Raw genomic sequence first — 14,662 nt, forward strand, 5'->3', positions numbered from 1 at the left:
TTCTATTTCTGTTCAGATGCTACCTCCTTGGAGGAGCAACCTTCAGTGATACCTAATGGACATCTTCCCTTTTCTTTTAAATTTCCTAAAACTCTGATATTCTCTCTTCTATAGAATTTGATCCCCAGGACAGTAGATAGATCTTTCTGGAGCTTCCCAAACATTAATTAAAATATTTGATGAATAAATGAGTGAGTGGGCAAATGAGTGAGTGAGTGGGTGATGAGTGAGTAAATTCGAGAATGATTCCAAGGTTGGGGTATTTCATGTTTTCAGAAGAAACCAGAAATAGAAATATTAATATAAAAGTAGATAATTTCTCTCAACTCGGCAACTAATCTATTATTTTTATTTATGACTCAAATAAAATATGTGTCTCCTAAAGAAGGTAAGAGAAACACTGGACTGTGTTCCAAAGTTATTTTAAAAGAGAAGTATTTAGGGACAGCGAATTAAAAACATATGACCAAATACTCAGAGTAACCTCTTCATGGGATTAGATGGATTCATTCCTCTTTCCATAAGCCTTAGACATCAAAGTTTTTATGACTCCACTAAATTTTCGTGTGTGTGTGTGTGTGTGTGTGTGTGTGTGTGTGTGTGCTTTGTTGTTGTTGCTATTGTCATCTTGTTTTGTTTCTGCAGCCATAACAGAGGGTAAAGACTCAATAAGAGATCATCATAATCTACTTCTCTCTCTCTTTTTTTTTAAGAAAAACTTGTTTAGTTTTATTCAAATTTCCAATGTCTTTTCTGTAGTTTTCTGCACTCTTCATCTATTTGAAATCCCCTAACTGACAACATTTGCTCTGACATATCACACACCATGGAAAATTACAGGCCGCAGTTGTAGCTGATGGTGTCAGCATGTATTTGTGAACACCATAAAGCATGGAAATAAGACATATTACATTCCCTAATATAGGAAGTAATTTGTTTCCAGGACTGCTGGTATTTGTGACAATCATTAGCGAGAGATTCAATAAGAAATAGAATTACACAAATGGGAGTTCAGGTTGAACTTGCTGTTTGGGAGGTGTGCATAATGTCTGGTCATCTGTGCTCCCAGTTACCATGCTTAGAGAAGAGATGCTGCTTCAGGCTTCTGTGTCCCATATCTGGACAAGGGCGTAACTATTCCAGAGTCCCTGCGTGTGGGGCTTGCCCAGGCACCCCACTTTCCTTTCTCACCTGAACTCCCACCTAGGATAGTCCTGATGATCCTGTCTCTGGATATTCTTCTACCCATGAAATGAACAGAGGTGTGTTTCTCTCATATACTTTAGCAATGTCAAGCACCCTCTGATTTTCAAAAGTAAACTTATCAGAGAGCTCAGATGAAAACAAAAAGCCCCCAATCCCATGTGCTCTTTTCCCTGGAAGCATTTTAAACTAGAGTGGCCTACAGTTGAATAGAAAAAAAGAGTCATAAGCCTGGATTTGTCAAATATCAGTGTCCTATATTGGCATAGCAAGAGTTTGCAAATACATCCTGTCATTCCTTGCTAGCACTATTACTTTACACAAACTGATAAACCAAGCCATGCTTTAGTTTTCTCCTAGATAGAGAAGAAACTTGTAGGGCTGGACAGATGGCTTAGCAGTTAGGAGCATTGGCCGCTCTTCCTCAGGGCCTGGGTTCAATTTCAACACCCATGCAGAAGCTCCCAACTGTCTGTAACTCCAGCTCCAGGGGATTCAACACCCTCACACAGACACACATGCAGGAAAAACACTAGTTCACATAAAATAATTTAAAAAAATAAGAAACTTGTAAGGCTACAGGCAACTGGATAAGGACATAAACATAAAGAAACCCATAGTACCCAAAGCAGTGACAGTGGATAGTAGGTTCACATAAGGTGGTATTGGCAATGGTGCATAGTAGGAGCTTATAAGGGCATGTTGACTTTTTAATAGATGAGAGAGCTGCAGTTCTGAGCACTTTGTAAGAGTGACTTCTATTCTGGAGTTATTTCTGAGGTCTGGCTGTGAATGGAAATGTGATAGTAGGCCTCCACAGAGAAGGGAAGGCCGTCATAGTCAGTACTGACTTAAAATAACAGAGTAACCTGTCTGGCTTACTTGTCTCTGAAAGTGAACGTTCAAAGTGGGTGGAATAGAATCACATATAACGATAGTCCATACTTATATGCAAGGCCCTATGATTCCCTAAGCTACTTAAACTGGAATAAAGACACTAATAAAAATTTCATAAAACATTGAACCTGGTGCCAGCCTCACATTAAACCCATAGGTTTTTCACGATTAAGGCTGACAATTTTAGCTACTGCTTAGAAAGTTGCAAACACAAATAGGGGGCGTTTAATGTTCCATCAGAAATTAACCCAAACTGTTTGAAATTCTACTTGGAACTTACAGGAGAAAATTTGTAATATTAAGGAATATTGTACACAGACATTAAGAAAATAACCTCAGACCAGAGGCCAGATATCTCTTGAATTCTCTTCAGAATCAAAATGACCTGAAGTCACTTTAGTTCTAATGGGCTTTAGTTTCCTTCCTTGTAAGATGAGAGAGCACTAGGTTTCCTGATTCTAAAACTTTAATATTCTAATTTAAAGACAGATACTGTCTGTGAGAAAGGTGCTCAAGGGAGGGGCTGCAATAGTTCTGGTGCTAAACCCTTGGACATATGGGAGCATGAGGGGATTGGTAAATCAAGGTGCCTGGCTAGAGCAGAAAGAAAAGCAGATGAAATAAACTCTTACCTTTTAACTTCTTTGGCATCACTTGCGATGAAAAATCCTAAAGTACCTTCTTGGATCTTAAGGTGGTTCCCAGGGTTAATTAATATTCTGCTCAGTGAACAGAAACAAACAAAGAAGACACAAGTATGAGCTCATGTTCAGCATAAAACCTTGATGGTAACACCTCCCTGCTGTTTTGATAGGAGCCCCAGTAGGATAATGCTTACCCCCTCCCCCACTCCAGTTTCTTTGTTTTTCTTAGAGACTGATCTTTACTGGCCCACACATCTAGTTCAACCATGCCATCATTTAGCTCCAGGTGATACACTCCAAGTCAGGAGAATCAAAACAGATCTGGCCCCAAGGGTCTGGGTTTGCTTAACAGAGCTGTTTAGCTGCCCCCAGATGCACCTGACTGGAAGTACAGTTCTTCAGGATGCAACCCCATTCTGAAACTGATTTTGATGGTCAATCTTGTAACACTGTCAGCCTAATGAAGCTCTACACACACCCATTCTCCCTTAGACGATATAGCACTGATGGGACCCCTATATGGATACAGAAACATACATATATACATACCACATACTTCCATGGGGAATGGTACAAGACACCTATTTTGTATTTAATGTAGAAGGAAAGACATTGGAGTAGTAGACTCCATGAAGAACCTGATCTGTATACAGTTATAAAGAAAGTTATCTTCTGTTGGCTAACCTCAATGACTCCAGTCTGCCTTTTATAAAAATGTATGTGTTGTGTGGAAAAGATATAAAGGTGGCATTCCTTCATTTGGGGTGCACTGTGTTTTAAAGACAAGTAAAAATCATCTCTTTTTAAAAAGAGAGAAACAAAACAACTTCCTTGTTTTGCAGGGAGGGGTATACACTGCCCTACTATTGCCAGAAATAGATTAGCTGACTAAGTTATGTTTGGGATAGCAGTTCAGATAAATGCACCATAATCTAGCAAATGAGAGAAGCAGGCAAGTCCTTGTAGGTCAAAAGCAGAATACCAGACTGTCTTATGCAGGCCTTGAGCTTAACAGATGTTGAATTTAGCAACTTGAAGCAAAAGACAATGGCAATGTTCTTTGATCTGAAAAGCTGGTGATTAAGGTAAGAGATATTTGGGCTCAAGCTAAAGGATTCTCTAGTTACCCAAAGCAAAATGAAGGGTAGCAATTAACATGTGATCTAGTGGTTAAGACCATTCTAAAAACAAAACCACTGTTGTCAAAGGAGTCCTCTACCTGCAGCAAAACAGGGAGGACCTGTGAAAACTACTGTTCTGTTAGGAGAACTGTGATCAGATCATTACTGCAGAAATCACTATTTGTGGTTGCAGGAATATCCACCATTACCTGTAATAAGACCTGATGACAGCAGGAAACAGGGCTTGTGTCATTGTATTTACTGATACTAAGTAATAGCAGAGTATGAAGAGTTCACTGCTTTACCCCAGAATCCCCAGTAGCAATGAGATTCCTTCTGAATCAGGAGCCATAGGCCCACTGTAATAGCCCAACAGCCTACACCAATGACATCCTGCAAAAGGCAGAGGTTTTATAAAAAGACCTTATAATGAATTACCCCTCTGCCAGCTCCTACTCTTATATCACGAGCCCTCTGATTTAGCACACTCATGAGGAAAAGAGGTTTGAGACTATACAGAATTTTTTTACAGATAAATACATATAAAATTTGTATTTGTGTTCCTCAAAGTGTATGTGAGACTCTACTATTAATTTCAAGTCAATTAAACAACACATTTTATGAGTACATCTTCATCCCAAGTTCCTGAGACGCAGTTCCTATACGACTGCCTCTGCAATCAGAAGTGGGGTCCATATTCTATCCCCTAGGTGGTAACTTGTGGCAGTCCCTACTAGATGGGTAGTAATACTAACAATAACATTTGGCCAAAGAACTAAGTAGGGTAATGTTAAACAGCTCAATGCTTTTCACTTAAGGCTATTGTTATCAATTTATTCTTTCAAAAGTGCCCAAGTATATTGTACTTCCTTAGAGGTCTCCTGGCTGGATGGACTGGAACACTGTGCTTCTTATAAAAAAAAAAAAAAAAAAAAGCAAACAAACAAAAAATCCCTGTGAGATGAATTTACAGGGTTTTGTTTTGTTTTTTTTTTTAAAAAAAACTATACATGATAGTATTACGCATGAGTTCATCCATTAAAAACAAAACAAAACAAAACAAAAAAAGCCAAACAAACAAACAAACAAAAAAACTCACACACTTCTGGATCCTTGAAAGTATATTCTTAAAAGTTAGGGAAGTCTCTATTTTGATAAGAATTCACATAAGAATGGGGGAAGGGTTCCCAGGTTTGGAGTGGGTAGGTGGGTGGGGTCCTATCATAATTTGGACAACAGAATCTGAAAGATAAAAGCGACACACATTGTATTGGTGACATGTATGCCTGAAGACCTCATGCTTTGTGTCACATTATCTGTACCTCATCGATGCAGCCCACAGTGTCATTGTGAGATGCAGTGATCTCAAGGTTCCCATCAAGTTAGGGATTCTTTTTATTTCCTCCTTTCTGTATGTACACTGAGCAAGAATTGGTCTATAGTGACTTCCAGGGATTGGCAGTCTAGAGAATGCAGGTCAGTGCCATCCTGGGATTTGAAGTCTAGAGAATGAATGTCAAAGGAATGTACTGTAGTCTTCAAGAGCCTTTTTATTAAGTCAGTGCTTTAGAGAGGGGTTGCTTGGTGCTGGAGAAGGTCACCCTGGTTTTCAACTCTCAGGTTTCCTAGCAATGTTAGTGAAGTACTTAGGTGCATGCAACATCCTGAAATCATTGGGTACTGGCTCTGGTCATTTGAGGCAGCTAAGCCACACTCTCCTAATCTAGAAAATACAGTATATAACCCCTAGGTGACAAAATCTCTAAGAGAAGAAAGGCATATGCTCTATGCATTAAGAATACATTGTGCCCTTAATCTTTGGTTTCTATAAATATCAGCAGGTGGTTACAAAAGTGAGAGTTAACAAGCTGTCACAGCTTCACTGGCCTGCTTGCCATTTTGTCTTCGATGTTATTTGAACTCTTGTGAACGTATGGTCTCTGTGCAACATCTGGAAATGGGCTACTGTAGACTCACATTGGGTTATGCATAGAGTCACTCCCATTCCTTGAGTTTTATAGTGATACTCAAGAGATAGATGGTTCACTGTCCCCAGAGCTCTTGTGATCCCATAATTCCCTCATGTTCCCTGGGGACACAAAGTCTGAGGCAGGTATAAAGATTAGGCTGAGACAGGCTTAGGGAGTTGAAAGATTCAAAAGAATGAGGCCAGCCCTTGAGATAAATGAAAAAAGTCCAGGCTCACAAGGAACTCTGTCCAAATAGGCTCAATTCAGTTCTAATGGTGGTGAGGAGTAGGCCTCTGATTCCTGGGTCCACAACATTTTACATTTCCTGTGTGGGTTATGAACTTCAAAGACTCTTTGGAGAAATACATTCCTAAGTTTAGCATTTCAGTTGTCATAACTGTTATCTACTTTCAAAATCTAAAACATTTAAATAAAATACTAGCCCCTGCCCCCTTTTTATAAACATATATAGATAAGAATTCTAGGCCAGAGTAACCTTTTCTTCTCCCAATGAAAGGACTGAAAGTTTGCTATTGACTTCCTACTGGGAATATGTTAAAAATCCTTCCAAATACCTCTGATTTTTTTACAGAGACTATTCAATGACAAGTTTGTTTTGTTCTTAGGGGCTGCCAAAAGTCCTCCTCCCCAAGCATCACTTTCAATCAGTTCTCTGACTCCAATTTGGTCTAAGTCGTGAGCTTATCAGAGATAAAACTGAAGATGTGTCATGTAGATAATCAAGGAAATCTCTAAGAGCAGGTTCATATCAAGAGACTTCCTTTCCCATATATCCATTAGCAAAATTCCTGCAAGGACAACTTGGCAGGAGAAGACATTTCCTCATTTTGAGGAAAATATAAATTATCCTCTTTTTACCATGACCTTGCTGATTTTACTTGAAAATGCCTAGTGACAACTGGCCCACACAGGGCCTGCATGGTCCATTCTCCAAGAGTTTTCACTCATTGCTTTTTCTAGTTCTACAGCTAGGCTGAGTATTTGTCTAAATACCCCCCTTAAAAGCAAAGCATACAGTTTCTATAAGGTAAAAGGAACCACTGTTGATTGGAAGACTGAGAAACAGGATCCCTCTATTTTTGAGTTTCTCATGGTAGAGCTTAGAGTCCTATATACTATAGGTACTTTCCAGAGCTATAGAATGAATGAAAAACCTATGTCATAGTCATTGGCCACAGTTCTCAGAGTTTCTCTTTTCCTCTCAAGTAAATGAAAGCAGCAACTTTGTTCTTTCAAAAACCCAAACTGGAGTTCTCATCAGTCAGGCTGTTCAAAGGAATGATCACAAGTTCTTGTGGATTGGCCACCAAGCTAAGGAGTTCCCACAGGCATGAAGTATAAATATGCAAATATGTAAACAGTGACTTACTTAAGCAGCTGGAGCAATTGGTTTCAATAGTGAAACCAGAATTAGAATTGAAACCCAGGTTTCTGATTGTAGAATACATTAACATGGAATGGGCTCTACTCAACAGTAGATATCTGTCACAGGGCCCTAAGGGAGATACTACCTTGCAATCTATTTCATTGGCCATCTCATGCTTGAGTTTAGAGCAGGTTGGAAAATCAGGACTAGGTTAGGGAGATATCTTTTTCCTCTCTCTAATACTTAAGGTGCAACAGTTGTAGAGTATTTAGTTACCCTTCCTTAAATCTTCCTAAACCTTACTGTTCGAGGAGATGACCAATGATTGGTAAATCAACTAAAACAGATACTTTAAAGAAGACTGCAATCCACCATAGATAAATAGAATAGGTGTGTGTGTGTGTGTGTGTGTGTGTGTGTGTGTGTGTGTGTGTGTGTATGCATGGATGTCTTCCTCCCAACTCCCCGCCCCCACCTCAAGGCATCATGTACCATTCCCCAAGCAATTAAAAAAATATCACAACTTCCATGAGGTATAGTTTATACTTGAAAACACTGTAATCCTAGTTGTGTCTAGCAAGCTAATGGGACTTCATTGAACAGAGTAAATGCAAATGCAAGCCATTGAGGAGTTGAGTTCATGCTATGTTCAGATGAATCACACCACTGGAAAGAGGTCTCTCTGATTACTCATGGACATATACATTTACTGTCAGCAGGAACTTCATTTAGACCAATTTGTGTTCCCTCTCTGGAAGTTCAACTGCAATGCAGCTTGTGCTGTATTTTAACATATCTTAGGGAAAAAAAAATCTCAAACCTTATCACCTCTCTGGAATTTTCCATTTCTTCTGGGCTTTACAATAAGTGCTGTTGGAGTCCCACACAACTAGACACATGCATTTCTATTAGAATATATGTAAAAGACAGTTTGTGTATTCCATGCTTCAATATGCATAGGCTTAGTCCATTTACATACAGAGACACCATAAAAAAGGTTGCTCCCAGTTGGCCAAACTCAAATGGCCATCGCTGTGGTCTACAACAATACTGGCAAGATTGGGTTTAGCCTGAGTTTATATCAATCATATTAAATTTCAATCTATTGTTTTATATTACAGAAAAGACTAGGTACATGAGAGAGAAAAGAGAGAGCTGATCTAGGAAGGATAACACTGGATATGTGGTTCTGGGAGCAAGCCATACTTTCTGGTACATTTTAAGACAAGTCATGCCTACATCACAACATGCCTTCACCACAAAGTAAAAGGACCCAAGGCCAAAAGCCAACAGCAGAGGTGCAACCACTGTGGACCTTCAAAGATGCATAGTGTTGCAATAACTTCTCGCAGTTGGATCATGTCAATAATACCAAACTGACAGGAAGCCACCTCTATTCACATCTACCAAAAAAATAAATCACAGAAGATCTGACATTGGAAAGTGCCAGACAAGACACACACACACACACACACACACACACACACAAACACAAACACATGACAGTGATTACAACCACAGAGAAGAACAGCAACAGGTTGGCATTGCACTTTCAAAAGCACTGTCTTAGGAGATTGCACTATTGAAAAACTATGCTGAAAAAGATTGTAACAACACCAATCTCCCCTGAACCCAAATACATTAAAAAATGCCATTAATGATAATTTAGTCATGCTTCATGCAACACAAAACAGCGGCAACACAAGATGAAGTCACATGGTGAAAGCTTAGGTATTTCCTACTAACACACAAGGAGCAAAAGAAATCCATGACTTTGTCCTGACAAACATGCTTATTGTAGAGCATAAACATAATAGCTCAGCAGTTCCTTATCAGCACTGCTCAAGATGTTAGATAATCAAAATGAAATTAACCCAAACAAGTACGGGGAGAAGGAGAGGTGCAAGGGCTTGGTCTCTGTTTTGTGGATAAAGGACAGAAACTCTAATCTACAAAGTAAAAGCTCAACATAGAGACAGAGGGGTCACTGGGAATTGGATGTGCGATGAAGACAAAATGGCGCCCATATCTGATGGACATCAGGACAACATGAGGACAATACAGAGAACAGACACAGAGGGCTGGAGAGAAGTGTCCTCCTTTTCAACTTTAATATGATTTGTTCCTATCGCTGGTACTATGATTGAAGAGAGGACTCTGCCTTTCCACTAATTTACATATTTGTTTGCTTGTTTATTTACTTTTATTTTCCTGCAAAGAAGTTAGTGCATCAACCAAAATAATCAATAAATCAAACAACAACAACATCAGGCTGTATTTTTTGATGTATTCTAGTTGGAGACGGGTGATTATATATATATATATATATATATGTATACGTATATATATATACTAGACAAGGGAAGGAGATTATATATATATACACATATATAATCTCTCTCTTCTTGCGTTCTTGGCAAATGGTTAGTCCTGTGGTTAGGAGTGAAGACAGAGGGTGGAGGTTGGAAGGAAAGTTAACGAAGAATGCATACCGCTTTCGGCTTCTGCAAAAACGACAAGAAAAGAATTTCAAATCAAACAATTTGATAATAAATCAATTGACACCAGGAGAAAGGAAGGAATAAAACCTTTGTTTCAAAGCATTTCAAGGATGTGTGTGAAAACAAGGTTTATCAGCAAAGCATGAAAACAGCATCATGGGTGGAACCAACAACAGAGAACATCCTTTAACACAGGTCAGAGGTAGGAGGGTGGGGAAGAGATTCGACCTCTCTCTATTTTCATACCTGGTCTATTACAAAATTGGAGAGGAACAGGATTAGGTCTCTCACAAGGATAAAGAAAAAGTGTGGTTTGGGACTTAAAAATGTTCTGTTGGATAAGTCCTGGGTTTTTGTAGGGGTATGATCCACATTCCCTCCAGCACACCTTTTTCCACAAGCACTCCTGTGCTTCCACACTGAGACCAAGCCACATGGAGGATTAATGCTGGCAACTACACACAGAAAGCCAATACAAAGCCAAACAAGTTCTGTTTTCTTTTCCTCTTTTTTTTTTTTTGTCTTTCCTGACTGGGAAAAAGACAAAACAACTTATTTTGCTGTACACGGGCTTGTTGAAAACAGCTCAGGTTTGCCACCCAATGAGTGGGCCTCTTGGATGGCAGATTGTGTCTTCATGGAACCTGGAATCTGTTTTCCTGGGTGCCTGGATCCTAGAGGCATGCTCTCTTTTCCTGTGACCAAAGGGAGGTATGTACAAGCTGACCAGCTGATGCTCACAGCTTGGTGTAGTCGACTCTTGCCATAGATTATTCCAGAAGGCTCAGGAAATACCTACATGATGCCACTTTTCTTTCTTTATATTCACTTACGCTTTGAAAAGGGATCAACAAAAATGATATAGAGAAAGTGCTCAGATCCACACAAGTAGACTGCCTTGGCACCACAAAGATTACCATTTGTGATGCTCACCCACTCGAAAACTCCAAAACCCAAGGACCCAGTTTCTCCTCTACATACACAGGTCCAGGTGAAGCTGGGTATAAAGAGGAACCAAGAGCAACCTCAGAAGATTCCACTTTTACTGTAGAAAGATAAGTAACTAGACCTCTCTTGTGTTCAAATAATACTGTAACATCATTTCCTTTGCCAACATGGAAAAGAAAAACATATCCTTCTATCCATGAATTTTTTTAAATTGCTACCACCATGTTTTACACATGGCCACCAAATCTACCATTTTATCTTCCGTTGTCTGGTTGATTTGGGTTTTTCAAAGGAAGGCAACATTTGATCAGATTGACTAAGGACAATCTGATCTTACAGTTAAGGGAGGAAACAACATAGTATCTGCTTGCTTGTGATCTAGTGTGTGTTTTGTTTTGTTTTTGTCACAGACACACACTTAGAAATGGGTGTGTGTGTGTGTGTGTGTGTGTGTGTGTGTGTGTGTGTGGCCATTCGTTAAGATCATGAAAACTCCTTAAATGATGCTAGCAGGACCTTGTAAGTGTTGCCCTGCGTTGAGCTCAGTTATGAAGGTATGTGTTGGTGTGTGCTGCCCTCTGTCCTTGTGAATATGCAGGAGCAGAGGACCCTCTAGAGCACAGATAACACCTGGATACATCATTTCAGAGAACAAAAGCCAGGCTATCTTTCAACCAGATCTTTTTCTTCCAAAACTATGACTGAGAGTCAAGAATCAAAGATCATCTATGTTATCGATGCTGTATGTAGGACCCCCTTGACTGGATTCCTTGTTCATACAATGCTGCCGTCAACCAGCAGTAAGGTCATGTATCGACTGGGGTGTTATCTGTTTCAACCAGACCCTGTCCCTCATCGGTTTGATTTGCACATCATTAATGGAAAAATAAATAAATAACGAGAGCTCCTGCCTCAGAGCTCTTCTTTCCTGGCTAATTTACATGAGGCTGATATTCTGCCACCTGGATATCGGCTGCTGCGGTGGGAGAAACACATATGGTACACAATAGGATGCTTGCAATTTGGCTATTGAGGGAGCTGGCACCTCCCATCACAGTTCTACTGCAGGCTGCTGGAAAGAAGGCCAGAGGCCACCTGCTTTTTGCTTACAGCAGTAAAAGGAGCTTCAAGAGGGAGTCTGCTGCTGCTTTCTTGTCTAGAAGGCATAGCCTAGTGGGTAGAGCCTACTAAGAATGGCTCTCTCCTCTCTTCCTGGGTAATTGACTCTGGATGCCCAGTGGGACATGGGATGACAGACTGGTCTGAGATAGAAGCTTCCTTGTCTTGAAATGTACTGCAGGGTCAGGGAGGTGTTTCGTGGGGTTCCTAGCAAATAAATCATATTTGAGAAAGAGGTCCTGGGCGAACCTTCCCAGAATGCGCACTTCCAACATGAATATCAACTTACCGGCTCTCCCTGTTGGCAGACTTGTACTCAATGGCTATCATCAGGAGCTTAAGCTTCACAAAACACAGCCTGCAATGAGAAAGAGAAGCCTCTCAGTCGGTGCTTCTGGATAGCAGAGCCACATAACAAACTCACCTATGAACTTCCAGTCCCCTAGCACAGTCATTATCCAGTGGATCCTCAGTTTACCACCCAGTGCCAAAGGCAGAGCTAGTAAAATGACACTTCCCGTACCCCCATTAAACCTGATTCCCCAAAAATGATAAGGTACTGGATGTTCAAAGTGCAAATTAGGCTCTGGTCTGGATGTCTAGACACAGACCCCAAACAGAGATTTGTGCCTGGGGATTTACACCCGCCAGATTCATTAGCTACTCAGTTGGGTAGTAAAATGTTAACTACAGGGGGAGGGAGAGACTTGGAGCAGTGCAACCTGTTATTTGGATTCCATTTCGGTCTTTTGTACAAATGGCCTATATTGTTGTTCAGAGCAAACCCCTGTGTGGTTGGAATGATGGTAATAATACTTAGCCTCTATCTAAGTGCCCAGCACATGACTACAGCTTTGTCACTCCTGGCTCCGTCCAAGCTGTCTCACCTCATCTGCCCACAGTTCTGGGCTGCAGACCAGACTGCTTTCTGTCCGCTTGTTCCTGCCTCTCTGGCTTCACTCTTGTAACCCCTCTGCACCCCAATATTTTCTCTTCTTTTTTCTTCCCAACCATCTTCCCAGGTCATATCCAGTCTATTCTCTAGCTCCAACCAGTATTCTAACTACTGCTCCCTTCACAGATTTATTTCCAAAATGTCTCTAGCTCCTTTCCTATATGCAAATCATTTAGCTCCTAGCTAAGTTTGCACTGGCTGTGGCTGCTTCTCATAGTTTCGCATATCTGAACATTCTCTCCTTGGCTACAGAAACATCTTCAAGACATCTGGAGTTTCTCCACAGTGTACAGTGAATGGAGTTACTAACAGAGCAGAACTCCATACAGAGATGAATTCTACTCACAGTGTCTCAGCTCCAAGAAAATAAAAAGAGATGTCATAGCATGCTTGAGCAGAAAGAGATTCAAGGTAGTGCTATGCATGTGGAGTAGAAAAGTTTTAAAGAATGAATTTTGAAAAATATTTTAAGATGTTAAGGCCACAAAGAAGAAGACATAAACCACCTGAATTCATATAGTATGATTTGGATTAAGAAGTGCATTGACTATTTAAAGAGATAAGGACTCATATGAACTAAAAATGAACCATATACATTATGCATCATATATTTCTACAATAAGCATTATGGTATATTTTAGGGGGGTTTTAATAATGAAACATTATTCAAATGATAATGACAAATGAGCCCTGGTTATTTAATCTCAGCACAGTAAAGAGAACCAGCTATTAGGTCAAAGGGGAAGGACTTCTTTGATGGCTCTACTGACTTCTCCACACATTCCTTAGTGGGGAATACCGTCCTTCACTGATGGCTCTGTTTGACTGGTGCTAAAGTTAAGTCTCAGAATACCCACATAGCCCATGCAGTGGTTAAGAATTAGGCCTCTGGGTGACCCTGGAGGGAGACTTCCTTTCCAATGAAGTGTCTTTTTCACTGGGAAAGAGAAACTATGAGCCAATATACATGTGGATCAATAATAAATGTCTAGGTCATGACAAATGTAGAACTTGTTTTAACTTGAGAGGATAAAGACTAACTGGGTGTACCAGTTTGAGGGTGTCAAGAGGACCACCCTGAAGATGCAGAGAGCACCAGAGATGAGAAGATGAGAATGAGATGTTTTGGGGAAAGGGATCTTGGGGACAGGGGGGAGAAATGGCAAGAGCAAAAGTCCTGAGGCAGGAAAACAGTCTAAATATTTGAGAACTAGACTCAAAGCCTATAGAGATTGCATAGAAAGAGCAAGACAAGACAAATTAGGAGTGGATTAGAAAGCAAAGTGGGTAAAAGTCATGAGGACTCTGTCCCTACAAGTGATATGTTGCTTATTCTTAGTGAATGAGAGACATGGAGTTGATTTGACTTGGGTGTGGACACATGTGTGAGGGGTATATTGCACATTATAGAAGTCAGGGTTCTATTTGAGGACTGCTCCTCATATATTGTTTTTTGAGACAAGGTCTCTCAGTTGGAGGTGGAAATCACCAATTCTGTCCAACTGTCTGGTTGGTGAGATAAAGGGCTCTTCCCATCTCAGCCAGCCCAGCATTAGGATTGCAAATGCATATAGACCAAACCTGGCTTTCACATGGATGCTGGGGATTGAACTCATGTCTTCATTCTTGCTCAAAGTGAGCTTTACCAACTAAACCACCTCATTCCTTGTAGTTAGTTTTCAATGAAAAAAAAAAAGACTTAATAAGATCTTCTAGGCATAGAGATGTGTGGCTTGCAAGAAAGGTGCTGGTAAAGGGTGAGTGCCTCATATTGTATTTAGAAAACAAGATCAATTGTTTTTTTCTTACATGGGAGGTCCAAACTCCTTAATATTGCCTTTGGTAACCAGGCTTTAGAGGAACACTTCCATACAGTGTGTCTGAGCTCTCCCTGTGATTTGAAGGTTTTCTGATTGC

The 14,662-nt window shown here is 40.2% G+C and overlaps 1 protein-coding gene across 39 annotated transcripts in view; it reads right to left on the minus strand.

Moving 5' to 3' along the window:
• Positions 1–14,662, minus strand: part of Kcnma1 (potassium calcium-activated channel subfamily M alpha 1) — a 694,984-nt gene that overhangs the window by 138,300 nt on the left and 542,022 nt on the right. For 22 of the 39 annotated variants that reach the window (XM_032917294.1, XM_032917318.1, XM_032917306.1 and 19 more), the window contains exons 16-18: positions 12,080–12,148; positions 9,715–9,726; positions 2,733–2,819 (exon numbers count right to left, since the gene is read on the minus strand). In XM_032917294.1, the coding sequence (XP_032773185.1) occupies positions 2,733–2,819; positions 9,715–9,726; positions 12,080–12,148 (168 nt within the window). The remainder of the gene's footprint in view (positions 1–2,732; positions 2,820–9,714; positions 9,727–12,079; positions 12,149–14,662) is intronic. The other 17 variants (XM_032917321.1, XM_032917309.1, XM_032917297.1 and 14 more) reach the window with 1 other exon arrangement.

This window comes from Rattus rattus, chromosome 12 (assembly GCF_011064425.1).
Source record: "Rattus rattus isolate New Zealand chromosome 12, Rrattus_CSIRO_v1, whole genome shotgun sequence".
Classification (NCBI taxonomy): domain Eukaryota; kingdom Metazoa; phylum Chordata; class Mammalia; order Rodentia; family Muridae; genus Rattus; species Rattus rattus.